General features: G+C 47.2%; 1 protein-coding gene across 2 annotated transcripts; it reads left to right on the forward strand.

Moving 5' to 3' along the window:
* Positions 1 to 8,550: 8,550 nt before the first annotated feature.
* Positions 8,551 to 14,351, forward strand: PHB (prohibitin). Of its 2 annotated transcripts, none has more exons than XM_008499924.2 (7): positions 8,551 to 8,627; positions 9,095 to 9,220; positions 9,565 to 9,726; positions 10,131 to 10,273; positions 10,829 to 10,945; positions 11,875 to 11,970; positions 13,101 to 14,351. In XM_008499924.2, exons 2-7 carry the CDS (start codon positions 9,133 to 9,135, stop codon positions 13,311 to 13,313), a joined length of 819 nt encoding a protein of 272 aa, XP_008498146.1. In that variant the 5' UTR covers positions 8,551 to 8,627; positions 9,095 to 9,132; the 3' UTR covers positions 13,314 to 14,351. The 2 variants fall into 2 exon arrangements, with proteins under 2 accessions (XP_008498146.1, XP_030321640.1); XM_030465780.1 differs by having other exon boundaries at positions 8,612 to 8,668.
* The last annotated feature ends 3,186 nt before the right edge of the window (positions 14,352 to 17,537 follow it).

Consider the following 17,537-nt stretch of genomic DNA (forward strand, 5'->3'; position numbering starts at 1 on the left):
CAGACTGACCCAAGACACAGCCATGTGAGTCACAAGACTTGAACTCAAGATAAAACTCACAGCAAGATGGGGGAGTCTGGAATCTAAGACTTTTGGGCAATAAGACCTACAGAGATGTGCCTGCAAAGCGAGGGAATGAAGTGACAGATGCCCGAGAAGCCGCCTTCAAGACCTGAGGATGCAAGGATGCGGGGAATGAGTCCCCCTCAGGGAAACTGGATGGACAGAGATCAGATGACAATGCAATTGAGAATGACATTGCAGAAGACAATCATCAAGAAACTTTCAAGTCAAGAGACCGATCTGCAATTTTGACTTGTCGTACAGAAGATGCTGCTGATCAGCACTGTGCTGATCAGGAAAAGCTTTGCAGGGATGATGCCCAAGATGAAGGACTTGTTCTGTGAGGACACACAGAAGACCATCAAGAGCGGAGGAAGCTCTAAGATAAAGACAGACAACACAAAATACACAACCCCACACACCAAGGCTAGAGCTGCCCTGCCCAACCTAGCATTGTGCTGGAAACTAATGCACTCTATTCACCCAGCCAAAGGGGGCTGATTGTAGACAGCCCTCTCCCAGATGCCATCTTCAAAATACCTCCTGCAGCTCCAAGCCTCAGCCCCTCTGCAACCAAGTTCCTGTACTTAGCTTTCAGAAGGCTGTAGGTCTAAATTTATGTCCAGCAACAAAAACACATTGCCTGACTAGCATGTTCCTGCAGTTCTAAGGCTCCTCTTCAACAACTGCATAAAAAAAAAAAAAATTGCATGCAACCATATTCTTCCTATAAAGAGCGCTATCTTTTGGTGGTTCTAAAGTTCTTACCTTAAAGAGTCTTCTCAAACAGCCCAGATAACTCAACAGGTGCTCTCAGCTACAGGAGTAGGAGAGCTCTGACCTCAGAGAAGCCCAGGAGCTGACTGAAGCCCCTAGCCAAAGGCTGTGGCTTATATACCCCAGGCACCACCCACAGCCCTTCCCACCATCCCCTGGGGAAGGGAAAGTGGCAATTACCACAAGGTATAAAAGCAGCCAGAGGAAAAGCAATCAGTTTTTTTCTTCTGTCTTCAGTATACATGACAAGCAGAGAAACTTGCATGCAACCATATTCTTGCTACAAAGAGCTCTAACTTTTGGTGGTTCAAGAGTTCTTGCCTTGAAGAGTCTTCTCAAACAGCCCAGACAGCTCAACAGTTACAATCAACTCCAGAAGGAGGAGAGCTCTAACTTCAGAGAAGCCCAGGAGCTGACTGAAGACCCCAGCCAAAGGCTGTGGCTTATATACCACAGGCACCACCCACAGCTCTTCCCACAATCCCCTGGGAAAGGGGAGGTGGCAATTGACACAAGGTATAAAAGCAGCCAGAGGAGAAGCAGTCAGTTTTCTCCCCTTTCTTCAGTTTACAGGACAAGCAGAGAAACTCCATGATGCCAGCTGAGGATTTTTGTTTTTTTCTCTCTCCTTGCTTCAGCAACATGACCAGGTAAGAATTCAACCCACAGGGAACCTTAACAGAGTAAAGGTCATTGGAGGCTTGGATTAGACAGAAGAGAGGAAAGAACAAGTGGGGTGGGTCACAGATATGGACTCACAAAGTCTCCTGAAAGACTCAGAGGGGTGAGAGCTCTGCTACAAAGCTAAAAGCATACTAAAGGCAACCTGGAAGGCAGCGTTCATTAGAGGGGTCATTTTTGGATCATAGACACTGAAGAAAGCTGAGGGGCACAAGCAGCAGTCTGGAGGGGATTTGAATAGAGTACAGGTGTCCCTGGGATATTGGGAACCGAATGACAGACGGCGTCAGAAGAGGTTCTCGTGGAGCGAAAAAGGCGCAAAAATGTGCACCGGATCCGGAAGGTGGCTGTGGGACGCCAACAGGTGGGCGTGAGGTTGGCCTCCAGAGGTGTGATGGTGGGAGAAAGGTGCTGCGAGAGAGGTAAAAGGCAGCTCTGGGACACAAGGAAAAACTGTATGTGTTCAGTTGATGTACAGATGTCCTCAGGGGCTGAGTGACTGAACAGATGTCTAAGGTCACAACAAAAGAAGGAAGGATTCTGGGGTGCAAAGAGAGCCTGAAGAAGGATTCTGTCTCAGTAAGAGAGCTAAAAAGAGCGCCACAGAAGGGTGCGAGGCGGTGTGAGGATGGTCTCGTAAGGAGTGGTGCCCTGAATGAGAGGGCTCTGATGGGCAATAATGTTGAAGAAGAGACCGGGAAGACCCTCTGGCAGAGTCTTGAGGGGGAGACTGAACCCCTATCTCTTTCTGAATGCTTCCTCGGAGAGGACCCTGGGTGTGGCTGGATGCGGTCTGTGCCCCTGGCAGTAAAGCGGAGTTCTTACTCTCCTTCTGCCCCAGAGCTGGTGTATTTTATCTCTGCCTTTTAATACCTCACTACCTGTCCGCATGATGTGCACTCGACCTGTTGTATAAAGGGTTTCTTTAAAATGCACCTTACCCGAGGGTGATTGGTCTCTTGGCTCTTCTGCATGAGCCTTTGATTTCACTGGTTGTTCCATCTGCACCTGAAGTTCTGATGGTTTGCTGCCATCTCCAAATAGATTGATCCATTTGCTTCCTGGTCTCCATATGGAACTCTGGTTCCTGAAATTCAGCTTTCATTTTGCTGGCTCCATGTCCTGTGACTTATCTGACTCTCAAGGGGGGAGGGGCTTGCTGCACTGCTTTTCTATTAATCTGTCCTTAGTGTTTCATGTGGCAACGGTTTTACTAGATTTCAATGACAGTTGAGAGTGTCCTGAGGTCTATATAGGCCTGCTACTTAATGTGATATTTTGCCAAATGGGTGGGGTCAGCGCAAAAGACACAGGGACCCAAATAAAGAAGTTAGTTTATATTTACTGATGTATTCAATTATAAGAGAACAAGTGCAGAAACAAACAACATAACATCAAATTATTACTATACACACGCAGTGATAGTGAGTAAGAAAGATGTGTCGCTGATTGCCATAATGATTTGACTTTGTCCGGATCTGCGGTTGCTGGGGAGCCCTGGTTGTTATGAGGACACGGAGAACCCTTCCCAGCAGTTGGGAAATTCTACATGGTGCGTCCTCTTGTAGGTGAGGACTGCAGAAAGGGGCCAGTTTTTCGAGTATCCCGTTGCTGCTAGTCCAAAGGACTTGTGCTTTTCTTAATGGGAAAACATCTGGTCTTATGCCCCCTAATGACTGAAACCAGGGCCTGGCTGGGGCCCAAGTCACAGATCATAGGGCTACATAAACTATCTCCCCTAGACATCTTACTGGTGGTTATCTAAAATATCTGCCCAGACAATTCGGCATATTGGCTGCTTTTGCACTCTCTCATGGTTTAAAAAAAATGTCTCAGAATGGGGAGGGTAAGCTACTGCTTTCACAAGCCATTTTACTCCTACATCGTTAGCTGATCTCCCAGTAAACCAAATGTGCTCTGTCTCAGGATGAGTTTATAGATCCAAGGTTTTCCAAACTCATTCAAGATTTATTTTTGACTGCAAAATTAGGGTTTAGTTCTTGATTACTCATGGGGGGCAGTGGCTAGCTGCTAGTGGAAGGTAGCCACACCATAGCCTCCCACTTTGGCTCTATCTTGAATATATTTGACCCATTGTATGATAGGAATTATAGCAGGCAGAGCGGCTTTATATCCTATTGTGAGTGGTTCTAGTTCTAGCACAGCCCAAAAACATGCTCATGTAATATATGTGTTTGTGCATTCATGTTAAATATAAAGTGTTTGCTAACCCAACTTTGATAGTATTAATAATGTATCTGTATTCAACATTGTGAAATATGCAAACGTAGGAATTCGTTAGAATGAAATATAGCTGTTCTTTGTGTAACTACAAAGCTTAAGGGAACAAGAAACAAGACATCCACAGTTTCTGTATCTTCAAAACACTACAATGTACACCCTGTTGTGCTAATCTAAGGTGATTTTGCTCCTCACCACATAGCATTGAGTTTAAGGTGGTTTTACTGCTGACTGCAGTGTTGCACAGGAAAGAGGGAAGGAGCACATGTGCGGAATCGAAGGGTAACGAGAGGGGAAACTGAGGCAGACACTGACTTCATCCAACGACCAACAGATGCAGGTAAAAAAGACCCTCAGAGATAAAGTGGGCATGTGCATGGGCATGTTCTTCCAAGAACGAATAAACATAATCCAGCCTATTCCTAGAACAGTCATGAATATGTATTAGAATAGATATGAATATGCATTAAGGTATGGAATATAAGATAAAGATTAAACTTAACTGCGTGCGAATGGAGTGGAGACTTCCCACGCACCCAGCACTGTTTTGCTTATTGAAATTTTATTAATTAAATTAAACTATTAACAGAATATTGAGTTCCAGTCATTTATAACACTAATAACTCTCAAAGTGTAGTTGTTTTCTGCTTCTGGTAATTTTCTCCCCTGGGTTCCAAGTTCTGTGTAACTACCTTGTCTAAACTATCTGTTTACAGATATGTTCCAGACCTCTTCTCCTTATTTGTGAGGATCGTAAATCCAAAACCTTTTGTTAAGCCTCTTCTGTCAGCTCCAAATCACCCTGCTGCTCACTTCTGCAAACTCACACTTTTCCCTTGTTACCTGACATACAGGGTTAGGATTGGTCCTCCGTGTCAGATGCGCTGTCTCCAAAAACCAAACAGTGCGATGGGTGCTAAGAATTGAACACCCCAATGCACGCTGCCGAGCACCGAATATAAGAAGACACAAAACCATTGACCGGCAGTCGGGCATCTTTTTCGCGAAAAACTACAAATGAGTCTCCGGAAGTCGGCCATCTTGATACCGGAAGTAATCTGCCTGCCAGCCTTGCGGGGTGCCAAAATGAGGTTTGGAGGGCACTTGGAAAACACAAAAATCAGGGGATGCTTATGCCTTCAACAGCAACACAACACTTGAGAAATAACTGCTCCTGCAGCCCACCAGCCTTTGCTCACCATGCCAGAGCTCACCTCCGGCACGTATGTCCCACTTCATTAGCCTCTTCCACCTTCAAAATGACAGCAAATCATAGCAGTCGGATTATGCAGGTCACTGGAATGCTGCTCAGCACTAAGTTGGTCATGTTATGGTACTTCCCCATGCCTGTGATCCTACACAGCAGGCAGGGTAGCTCCAAGCCAAACACACCCACAGACCAACCCAAGACACAGCCATGCAAGCCACAAGACTTGACCTCCAGATAAAACTCACAGCAAGAAGAGGGACTCTGGAATCCAAGAATTTTGGGCAAGAAGACCTACAGCAATGCAACTGCAAAGCTAGGGAACGAAGCCCAAGATGCCACCTTCAAGACCTGAGGACACAGGAACGTGGGAATGAGTTCTGCTCAGGGGAACTGGTTGGACTGAGATGACGGATGATAATGCAGTTAGGAATGACATCACAGAAGACAACCATCAGGAAGCTTTCAAGTCAAGAGACCGATTTGCAATCTAGACTTGTTATGCAAAAGAACGTGCTGGTGATTAGCAACGTGCTGACAGGAAAGGGTTTCCAGGGATCCTGCCCAAGATGCAGGATTTGCTCTGTGGGGACACAGAGAACCATCAAGGCCTAAGGAAGCTCTAAGACAACAAAGATGGAAACACAAAAGACACAGCTCCACACACCAAGGCTGGAGCTGCTCTGCACACACTGACATCGTGATCAAAATTAACTTGCTCTATTTACCCATTCAAAGGGGGCTGCTCATAGCAACAAACCCACGTTGACTAGCATGTTCCTGCAGTTGTAATGTTCCTCTTCACCACCTGAATAAAAAATAAAAAAAAAAGACAGCATCAACTACCCAGTTCAGCCAATGCCAACTGCTTCCACCATGCCTACCTCCTCAGAGCCCCATGGTGTATTACTTATCTCCCCATTTATATCTAGGAGAAAGATGGTACTCTGCAAGCAATTGGGAAAGTTGAGGAGGCTTTCTGCACTCTGTAAGACATTGTCTTATGGCCTTGATGATTTCTTGAAGAGTTATAAATATCTGCCTGCCAACACATACAGGACACTCAGACTAACCCCTGTAAGATAATGTCATCACCACCCCTATGAAGATGATATGTCATCAGTAGTTTAACCAGTATACAGCAGAACTAGCAGAACCACAAGATGCCATTTCCAGAAAAACTCTGAGATCCCAGGAAACTGCAATGCACGTAGCATAAAAGGACGAAAGAAACCACAACCGCACTGGTAAACCCTGGGGCTGCCTCAAAAGACTAAAGAAAATTACCTAATTGAAAAAAACCCACAAAAATGGTGCATACAGCCCTACTTTTTGCTTTAAAGAGCTCAAATCTTTGGTAGTTCTGAAGTCCTTACCTTAAAGAGTCTCATCTTGTTCTCTACAAATAGCACCATGCCTACTCAAAGAACACAGTCAGCTCCCATCAGCTACCGCACTGCAAGAGCTCTGACCTCAGAGAAGCCCCGGAGGTGACTGAACGCCCTAGCCAAAGGCTGTGGTTTATATACCCCAGGCACCACCCAGAGCCCCTCTCACCATCCCCTGGGGAAGGGGAGGTGCCACCTGCCACCAGGTATAAAAGCAGCCAGAGGAGGAGCAGTCAGTTTTCTCCTCTTTCTTCAGTTTATATGACAAGTAGAGAAACTCTATGATAATAGCTGATTTTTAGGAGATTTTTTCTGTTTGTTTTTTTTTCATCCCCTCTCCTTGTCACTTCATCAACATGACCAAGTAAGAATTTGTGCTTTTGGGGTTTTTTTGTTGTTGTTTTTGTTTGTTTGGTGGTTTGTTTGTGTGTGTATCAGGGGGTTGTTTTTTGGTTGTGGGTTTTTGGGGTTTTTTTAGCGTTTAGATATAAAATATCTGCATTTATACAAAATTGTATAAGAAAGTAAGTCATTAAATACAGTAACAACATTAGAATAAAGAAAATGTGGTGGTTCAGGTTGCTTTTTAAAAAAACAAAACTATTGCTGACTCTTTCATTCCCTTGATGTTGCTATGGGCCTGAGGTCTGAATTAAGGCATCATAATTGAGAAAGACTTAGACTGGAACACTCTGAAGTGTGTGCATAAAAATTTGTGAGGGGGCTGTGGTGCCTGAAGGCTGTGGAATATGAGAAAGAGCTTGGAAGACAATGCAGTAGAGAGCAGAGAAAATAAGACAGAATAGTGTAAGAAAGGAAGCCTTGGGGATTCTGTGAGGTTCTGAGTTACAGGAGGGTGCCTGGGAAAACTGTAGGTGAGGGAAGGAGAGGAAATGATTGGATGTGGCCTGGAGGGCAGATGGAAATATGGGATGAGAGGGATTGAAAGTGAAACTAAGTGCTATAGGGTGATGGGGAGACTAAAGAATGTGTCAAGATGCACCGTGACCATGAGGAGAGGGAAGCTGAGAATAAAAAAAAGGAAAGCTCGCATATAACGAGAAAGAAGAGGGGTGGATTCTGGTCAGTGGGGGTGGAACATGGGAATCCTGGATAGGTCAGAGGAACAAACAGAGAGGGGCTGGTGGGAGATGTAGTGGTCGGAGGCCGTCTGGGGCACAGTGACCACAAAGTAATAGAATTTTCAATACTCAGGGCTGCAAGGAGAGCCAACAATAAAACCCCTACACTGGACTTCCAAAGGGCAGATTTTGGCCTTTTCAGAAGACTGGTACAGAGTGTACCCTGGGAAATGGTCCCTGAAAACAAAGGGTTCCAGGAGGGATGGCTGTACTTCAAGGAGCAAGTCCTGAATGCACAGGAGCAGGCTGTCTCTGTGTGCCAAAAGACAAGCCAAAGGGGAAGATGACAGGGAGATATTGAAGGAAATTTGGGTTAAAAAGGGAGCTTAGACTATGGGAAAAAGGGCTGGCTCCTCAGGAAGAGTTTAGGAACATAGGTCATGTAGAAAGAAAATTAGACAAAGGCACAATTGGAACTCAACCTTGCCACTTGCACTAAGGATAACAAAAAAATCTTTCTATGGATACATCAGTGGCAAAAGGAGGGGCAGGGAAAGCCTCAATTCTTCATTGGACATGGGGGGAAACATAGCAAAAATGAGGAAAAGGCTACGGTATTTAACACTTTCTTTTTCTCAGTTTTCAACAGCAAGAGAGGCTGTCCTGAGGACAGCTGGCTTCTGGGGCTTGTGGAGAGAAATAAGCAGCTGAATAGCCCCCCCTGTAATCCTGGAGGGATTTTGGTTTGTCCGACTCCTGAAAACCCATTTGTAGATTTTTAGCTATAAAGACTTCTTCAAAATCTCATTTATTCATTGCTTTCCTCACTCCCCCCTCCTCCTCGCCCCCAACCCCTCAGGCAGAGGCAGACACAGCCCCCCCTCCCCGGCTGTTCAAGCAGCACTTTTGGGCCCCTCACAGCCCCCCTCCCCATGGCCCCTCTGCAGCCCTCACGGGGCTTTCCCCCACCGGGACTACAACTCCCAGGAGGCCCTGCTGGAAGCGGGAGGTAGTGGCCAATGAGAAGCAGCTTTGCTCAGCGAGTGCATCGCCGCGGCGATTCCCCGGGAGTTGTAGGCCGCCCTCCAGCAGAGAGAACTCCCGGCACGGTACGGGGCCAATCAGGAACGGGGATCTTGGCTCGGCGCGCAGGCGTGCTGGGGCGGACGGCCGAGGATTCATGTGGAGGTCAGGAGCGGTGCGGGAGGGGAGCGGTGCGGGAGGGCGCGGTACGTCCCAGGGCCGGAACCGGAACGGAACCGGGAGCCGGGTTGAGGCCGAGCTGCGGCCTGTCGAGCGGGAGAGAGGCGCCTGTCCTGGGTGGGGGAAGCCCAGGGAGAGAGCGGAAGGCCTGGCGTGGAGGGGAGCGGGGCTGAGGGAGGTGGCTGGGCCGGGTTTGGGGTCCGGAGGGCTCTCTGTGGGGAGCCGGGGTGGTAGAGAGGGGCTGGGGGGAGCTGTAACCCGGGGGATGGGTGCTGCGGGGACCTCCGAGCTCCAGGAGGAGATGGGGGGGATCGCGGGTGTAGGAGAAGAGGAGCTGCAGGGGATGCATCCCCTCTGCTGGAGGGGTTTTGTGGGGGTCGGGAGGCATCAGGACCCCAACCCTCTTGGCCTTCTGGCTTTTATAAGCTAGACTTTTGATTCTGTTTCTGCAGGAGGGGGTTGTTAAAGAGGCTGGAAGTGGAGGTGTGAAATGGCTGCGAAGGTGTTTGAAAGCCTTGGGAAGCTGGGCCTAGGCTTGGCGGTTGCAGGTGGAGTTGTCAATTCTGCTCTTTACAACGGTGAGTGGGAGAAGCTGAGCACTTCCATGATGTCTTTATTTTGTGTCTGTGTCAGTCCCGTGGCTCCTCTGCACTTATGTTGCTACTATGGAACCGTGAGGGGTTGAAAAACAGACCTGAACCTCTCCCTGGTGCACTGCACAAATCAAGAGTGGTTCAGAGTCCTTTGACAATCAGCTGAGGGTGGGAAGGCGTCATAACTCCATCTCCTCTTTGCTTTGTTGCTGTGATTAATTTTACTGATCTTCTGTAGCAAAAGGTCTGAACTATCTCCCTGTTTGCACAGAGGAGGCTTTGGTGGGGTGGAGGTGGAACTGTGCTTGATGTGCTCTTTTCTTCCCCAGTTGATGCTGGTCACAGAGCTGTCATCTTTGACCGATTCCGTGGGGTGCAGGACACTGTGGTGGGAGAAGGTACCCACTTCCTCATCCCCTGGGTGCAGAAACCCATCATTTTTGACTGTCGCTCTCGCCCCCGTAACATTCCTGTCATCACTGGCAGCAAAGGTGAGTGTTTGGACCCAGAAACTGTAAGAGAACCATCTCTGATGGATTTTTCTTGTACATGTGGAGATCTCGCATGTCCCGAGTCCACAAAGTCAGGAATGGTTTGATCTGGTTTTTTAGTTAGAAAAAACAGATTAGGAGACCCTTCCTCCAGCCTGTAAGTTGTCTGTTTAAACACAAAGTCTCTTTCTAAAGAGTCCCTGTACTGCAAACAAACTGAAGCATAAATCTTATCGTAAGGGTTTGGATCCCAAGGTAAAAGGGGCAGTAAAAATAACTCCTCTTTGTGGAAAAAAAAAACCAAAAAGAAGTCTGGGTGTTTATTCTTTCTCAGTTAGTCGCCCTGTTGAGGACAGCTTCAGGGAAGCTCCTGTGCCATTCACCTTGTGCCTCTCTTCCTGCAGATCTCCAGAACGTGAACATCACATTGAGGATTCTGTTCAGACCAGTGACTGCCCAGTTACCACGGATTTTCACCAGTATTGGAGAGGACTATGATGAGCGTGTCCTGCCCTCAATCACAACTGAAATCCTCAAATCTGTTGTGGTAAGAAGATTTCTGCACCCAGAACTGCTGGGCCATCCTTCTTTCCTCTTTTTTTATTGGTGAAAGACCTGCTGGAAAGTGGAATATGTCCTGGTTCACACTCAGGGTTTTCTTTCCACCCCTCTGTCTCTCACGGAACATCTAGAAAAGTTAGTTGTAGTCATGCTAATTGTTTCTTGGTCATTCCAACTGCTTGGCTTGGCAGGGATTTTCCCCTCTTTATTCCCAGATTTCAGTGTATTGAAGCTCTTTGGTTTGGAGGCATCCCCAGAGGACTACTGAATAATCACAATTTAGTCCAGCTGCATGCTTTTAAATGAAGTGGACCTATTAAGTGAAATTAAATTAATTTTTAATTAAATTAAACCACCCCTCCAGCTCACACTTGCATTCCCAGTCATTCAGTCTTTTACTGAGCTGCCTGGGCAGCTCGGTGTTTGCTGGCTTTTGGGAAAAGAAGTGGATTAACTCTGGGGATCATGGGTGCAAAGGCAGGTGGAGAATCTTATCAATTCTTGGAGCTTTTTTCCTGACTCTTGTCCATCCTGATTTCAGGCTCGCTTTGATGCTGGAGAATTGATCACTCAGAGGGAGCTGGTGTCAAGGCAAGTAAGTGAAGATCTCACAGAGAGAGCAGCAACTTTCGGGCTTATTCTGGATGATGTCTCCTTGGTAAGAGTTCTCCCTTCTCAGTTGTTCTCTTTGGAGTCTGCCTAGATAAAAGCAGTGAAGAGACTCTGAATGGTCAGAGAAGGGTGGGCTGGAAGTTTGGACATGGGGACTGGGTTTGATGAAGCAGTTACAGCTCCAGTCAGTACCTCTGGTTTTGTTGCTGGCCTTCTGTGACCTTGAGCAAGCCCTTGAAGGCTCCACTGTACTGGCTTATCCACGGCCTTCACTGTTCCAGGGCTTTTATCCTTTAAATCAAGAGCAAATGTTTCTATGAGCAATGGAGTGGGCTGTACCTTGCTTTAGAGGAGCTTGCTGTGCCACAAGCACCCAGAGACACAGAAAAAAAGTAAGGAGGCAGTGCTAATATTCACTTTTGATACGAAGTATTGCAAACGTTCAGTTTTGATACATTTTCTAGAAATAATGTTTCCGCCTGCTTGACTCTTCTCCTTAGGCTATTTAAGGGGGGAACTCTGCCCTCCTCCCTCTCTGACCTCCCTGTAAGCTTTGCAAATTAAAACTGTTATGATCTGCATTGTACACACACCTCTTCCTTTCTCTTTGGGACTTCCCTGGAAAGTCTGATTGGAGGAACGGGAAAAGAGCTCTTTAGCTTTGAACAGACAAGGCTTTGCAGGAAGGTGACTTCTGCAAAACCTGAGCTTTTGATTCTTTGTTTCTGGTGCTTTCTTCTGAAGGAAGCTCACGCCTGCTCGGTGAGTGGGCTGCCTCTGCCAGAAAGCATCGTGTGTCTGAATGTACTGGCATTACTTGTCCCAGTTTCTGTTCTTTTAGCCATCCTGGCTTTCCATCTTCATTCCAGTCTCACTGATCCCAGCAGTTTGCCTCCCCTGGGAGCTGCCTGGGTCCCAGCAGTGTCTCTGGGAACCTGTCAGCAGTGTAGATTTTGCTTGATTTCTGCCCTGCAGACCCATCTGACCTTTGGCAAGGAGTTCACGGAGGCAGTGGAGATGAAGCAAGTGGCCCAGCAAGAAGCAGAGAGAGCCAGATTCATTGTGGAAAAGGTACCTTCTCCTTCTGAGAAACTTGGAAATGGTTTTTGGTATCCCCTTCCCACTGTAGCTTGCAGTGAGCATCTCACTCACCTGTCCAGGAGATGGGGCAGGCTGAATAATGAAGTAATTTATTGGGTCATAATGCTGCCATGCTTCTCAGCTGTGTGTGTGATTGTTGGGTAGATAAAACCTAATGCTGGTTTTGTGAGTCATTTTTTTATTTTTAATTCCATGTCACCATCTTATTGGAGTGCTGAACAGAAATGTCTGCATGGAGGAGGGAGGGAACCACTCAGGAGGAAGTGTCAGTTAGAAATGGGGTTCAAGGTTGAGATCTGCAGCCCAAGTGATCCTGCTGTTTGTTGGGCATTTTGGGAGGGTGATCAAAGCTTTGTGTTTGATATCATGGGCATGGGGGCCTGTGCCCCAGGAGTGTTACTGTCTGTGTGCAAAACCACATAATCTCAGATTAACCCAGGATCTCAGCAAGCATCCAGAGAAACAATTTTGTGTTGAAGTACTGATGCAGCTGAGAACATGGCAGTTGTTGAGCTTGCAGGAACACACAAATACACCCAGAGTTAATCCAGAGGGGGCAGTAAGATGCATGTAATCAGCCAGGGTGATTAAATAGTAAGAAGTGCTTATCTGACCTGTTATTAACTCCACTGAAGTTCTTGAGTCTTTCCTAGACAGTTTTCCACAGAGTGCCCTTAGGTGGGCTAATGTTTGATATGAGGTTAGGACTGCAAAGGCAGTTGTAGAATGATTTTTAAGCCTTTATTTCTACCATAGGCAGAAAAACAGTCTTAACAGAATATAGTATTAAAATAAAATCCCCTCCTGCCTTTGCACTGTCCTCTGATATTTGATTAAGGGCGTTTGGACCTGGTCCTTAAGGATTTGGTTTATTAATGGTTAGATTATGGTGCTGGTCAAAGGTTGAACTGGATGATCTTGGAGGTCTCTTCCATCCTAAATATACTGTGGTTTTCCTGGTCTACTCAAAGCATGACCACACTGGGGAAAAGAACAGGCTGGTGAGGTGGGAACCTCTGTTTTAAACATGACCTCTTCCTTCTCTTTTGCTCATGTTTTCCCTGTTGCTTATTCCCCTTCTCATCTGTTTTAACTTCCAGGCTGAGCAGCAGAAGAAAGCAGCTGTCATTTCTGCTGAGGGAGACTCCAAAGCAGCTGAGCTGATTGCCAACTCTCTTGCCACTGCAGGTGATGGTTTGATTGAGCTGCGCAAGCTAGAGGCAGCTGAAGACATTGCCTATCAGCTCTCCCGCTCCCGCAACATCACCTACCTGCCCTCTGGACAGTCTGTGCTCCTCCAGCTGCCCCAGTGAACCTGGCTCTGCAGCCCTAGCTAGCTAGCTTTATCACCTCTACCTACCAGATTGGGCCCTTATCCAAAAAAGAATCTTTGCAATTTCCTCAGTGATAAAAAGCAGGGGGAAAAAAATTATTCAACCTATTTTGAATTCTGTTAATCAAATAAAACTTCCAACACTTGACAACAGACCTGCATTCCTCCCATGTATGGTCAGAGTAGTGGCTCCACTGACCATGCAGCTAGGTTTGAGAATTGCCCAGTTCCCAGGCAACAGGAGTAGAGTTTTCATCTGCTCACTTCTGGAATGAGTAGCCCAGGTGACTCCCTGCCTACAAGAGAGCTCTTGGTAATCCGGTTTCCCAGCGATGCTTCTGTGCCTTTAGGCTGGCTGAGCCACGAGCCAGGGTTGTGACAAACTTCCAGATCCTGGATGGTGGCACAGGGACACTCAGGGCTCACTCTTCAGTCCAGCCAGTCTATTTTTTTTCAAGTAAGAGGACATCTCAGCTGTTAGGCCAGCAGCTCTGCTGTGCTTGTGTGAACCTCAGCACTGAGAGCCTGAGGTGCAGATCAAGTGGATTGTGGCTGGGGGTGAGAACACCAGAGACTGACTTGGTGCAGGAGATGGATTTCAGGCATGGAGGAGAAGATCCTTCTCGTATGAATGGCAGCAACAGGGACATCTCCACTTCTCCCCCTGCTGCTGCACACTTGATCTGTTTGCTGGGGTGTTCCTGGTTGTGCAGTGTTGGTTCTTCCCCCAAGGTCAGTCCAAAGTGGCAGCTGGGCCTTGGCAAACAGCACCTGGGGTGAGGAGGGGATGACTCAGTGCTCTGCAGCTCAGGCACTAGGCACTCAGAGTTGAGGCAGGATTCTCTGTTACATTGAGTCTCTTTCTTTTTTTTTTTTTCTTTTTTTTTTTCTTCTTTCTTTTCTTTTTTTTCTTCTTTTTTTTCTTTTTAATTTAAGGAAGAACCTGAATTGTAAGGAGGATGTGATGGGTTTGAGATTGTATCAGCAGCCTTCAATAAATGTCACAGTCCTAAGTGTAGTGGTGTTGGGTGTTGTGGGGTTGGTTGTTTGGTGTTTGATACCTCAGAAAAATGAAGGTGGGTCAGTGGAGCAAGATTGGGCTGGATTATTTGATAAAAGTCACTTAGCACAGGCAAGTTGCTCTTCCTCCTGACGAAAGCTGGAAATATGACACTTTAAGAGTGAATTCCTGCAATAAGGTAAGGCTTGAGAGTATCTTGAGGTTGCTGTGAGGGATTTTAGTTGCTTTCCTTGGAATTCAGGCTGTTGTTTACTGCATGTACATTCATTTTCCAGGGTGCTCTTTTGATCCAACCCCAATGCTGTTGGGAAGGGGTGTGGATTGTACCAGGTTACAGCCTGCAGTGAACTTGCAACCTGTCAGCAGGCATGGAACCAGCCTGGCATGCCATTACCCTCTGTCCTGCATATAGGGTGCTCCTACGTTTACCCTGAGAAAGGCAGTTGTAAGTGGGTGTCATTGCTACCCTGAGGCTGTTGAACCCTTAGGAAAAGCTGCAGTTGACTGGTGGGCTCATTGCATCAGTGTGAAGCCACTTGGGGTTGTTGCCCTTGCCTCTGGCAGAATGGAAAGGCTCTCCTGTTTTTTTTCTGCAGGGCAGAGTAGGCTCTTGCAGTGATGAGGTGCCTGAGCTTGCAAAATATTTTAAGCAGCTGAGCAGTCAGGTCCATAACTCCCCAGTAACTTCCAGACCTTTTTGCTCTCCAGTGCTTTTTGTTCTTTGTTCTGCTGGTTTCCCACTCAGGCACTTCAAAAGAAGCTTACGCTTTCCCCCCAAGGGCTCCTTTAAATGCCCCTTTGGTGTTTCCTGTGTGTTACTTTTGCCCTCCAGATGCTGGGCTCAGAACATTGTCTGAAATCCCTTCACAGCTTCTGTGACTGCATTACCTCTGCCTCCGGTTCTGCTTTTTCAGTGAAGTGTGGAGTGTTTCCTGCTGCTTTTTGCTGTAGGAGGAGGTGTCCTGGGTCAGCCCAAATCACCATTTCCTTTGGTTCTGCGCTTAATTCTTCTTTTTACAAATGTTCCCTGGCTTTTAACTGGTCCTTTACCCTCACTTTGCCTCACTTAATGCCTAAAGCTGCCATAAACTCCTCCGACTTCAAAGCTGCTCTTGAACCCATAGCTGTTTTGGCGTGTGCTGGCTGAACGCCTTGTTTATATTGTGTTTATAGCTGCTGTTCAGCCTCGTAGACTACAAGGACCATGGAGCTGTCTGGCTCCAGATATGAAAGGTGACCCTAAAATCAGGATGTGGGTTTGTGTGGGCTGAATAGGGATGGTGGGTGAGGGAACAGCCTTCTGCTGGTTGGATGGATGCTGCTCTGAGCAGCGATGAGCAAGCACTACCTGGCATCCTCTGCCAAACACCCTTGGGTGCTGCCAGACTCCTTGATGTAAAAAAAAAAGAAAAAAAGAAGAAAAAAAAAAAAAAAAAAAAAAAAAAAAAAAAAACGCCAAGAAACTAAAAAAATTCAAAGTTGTGTAGTAGAGGCCTGGCATTCCTGGCCTTCCTTGGCCAGGAATGCCAGGCCAAGGCTGGAGTGAGGGGAGTTGAGAACTCTGCTTCCCAGGGTGCTGGCTCTTGCCTGGCAGTATTCAGGAGGTGTTAGCAGGGTGTGAGCACTTGGTCTGGGTGCTCTGCTTGTCAGGGCAACAGAAAGAGCTCCAGGCTTGGGTAACACGAAGGCAGGCTGCCCTCACGCTGTGAACAAACAAGGTGTCCCCACCCTCTGCTTGGCACTTCAGACCTCTTTGCTTTTCACCATCCAGCAGCAAAATCTTTGCTCGTGCAAGTGGAGCACAGCCTGAAGGGTGGGGAAAGGAGAAGAGAGGGTCGAAGTTTGTGGGCTTTGCACTGAGAGCAGAGAGAGGAGTTTTGGTGTATGGTTTTTGGTCTGCCCTCCCAGGGAGCCTGTGGTGATCAGCCTAGTGTCCTGAGCCTCTCACTTGCTGCTCTGCTGGCTCCCAGCTGCAGGGCAGAGCTCTTGCAAAAGCACTTTGCAATTCTCCTGCCTACAAAGGTGCTGGAGATGCTCCAGAATCCTTCCCCTTCACCCCATCCCTAGAGAAAGCAAGAGAGGAGCTGTTGTGTGACCGTGCCTGGAGGAGCAACCACTGCCTGGGACATCCATGCCACATCTTTTGGGTAAGATAACTTCAGCCCAAGCTAAGCTGGGGTCAGGTGTGGGAGGCAGCTGGATGATGCCACTTCAAGGGAGGTGGAGAAATTTCAGCTGTGTTTCTGTGAATAGAAAAGCTAACAGGCTCCTGCTCTGGCTATCAGGTCGCATGGTATCAAGTCTGACTGAAGAATTCCCTGCTGTTGTACCAGTTCTCTGTTGTGCTGGGCTTTCTGCTCTACATTAGGGGTTGCAGCCCTTTGAGCATTCCTCCTTTCCCTCTTCCACCTGCCAAAGGCTGTCCCTCAGTTATTGCTCATTCAGGGTAGATGGAACCAGCAGCAATGTCTTGGTGTGACTTCAGAGGTGCAAGTTGCTTTAACTTGACATCAAAAACAAAGCATCAAGCCACTGGGTCCAGACTAAGGCACCAGCACACAAACCTCTCTAGGTAAGGCAACTCACTGGTTTTGTGATAATTTGTAGGGAGGAGTTTCCTTATTGCTTCTTTTGTGCTGTTTATATCCAAGTAGATCTAGCAGAAAATGCCTGTCCTGAAAGAGAGGATGTGGCTGGGGGGTACAGAAGGAAAGCATTTGTGGAAGTAGGGGGGAAATAATGTCCTAAGGCAGGCTGGGAGATGGGGAGCACTTTTTAGTGCCAAATTTGGTTTAATTATTCCTTCTTTGGCACCAGTCAGCACTGGGGGCTGAGATGTTCCTCAGGTGCTTGTTTTCTATCAGAACTGAGCTGACTTCAGCCCATCATGTCCCAACTTCCACTGGTCTAACTCTGGGAGGTAGGTCAGTTTTACTTTAGGATGAGACTTGACTTGTGCTTTTGATTTTTACTTAGTGAAGTTGGAGAGGACTGTCACAGGAAGAGAGGAATCGGGAAGTGATGGGGGACATAAAGTGTACTCTAGCTGGAGGATGCAGAACAAATTTCCAAAGAAAGTGAAGCACCTGATGTCTTTAGAAAAAAAGAGTGTGTAATTCTTTTAGCCATGCTGGGTTCACATTCCGCATCCCTAGAGAGCAACAAAAACCCTCCAAATCTAAG

Source organism: Calypte anna, chromosome 27 (assembly GCF_003957555.1).
Source record: "Calypte anna isolate BGI_N300 chromosome 27, bCalAnn1_v1.p, whole genome shotgun sequence".
Taxonomy (NCBI): Eukaryota; Metazoa; Chordata; class Aves; order Apodiformes; family Trochilidae; genus Calypte; species Calypte anna.

Excerpts from the sequence above, each read along its gene's own strand:
- PHB (XM_008499924.2), top strand. The coding sequence starts at position 9,133 with ATGGCTGCGAAGGTGTTTGAAAGCCTTGGGAAGCTGGGCCTAGGCTTG. Across the intron at positions 9,221-9,564 it reads CAATTCTGCTCTTTACAACG|TTGATGCTGGTCACAGAGCT; the intron begins GTGAGTGGGAGA and ends TTTCTTCCCCAG. Across the intron at positions 10,274-10,828 it reads AAATCCTCAAATCTGTTGTG|GCTCGCTTTGATGCTGGAGA; the intron begins GTAAGAAGATTT and ends TCCTGATTTCAG.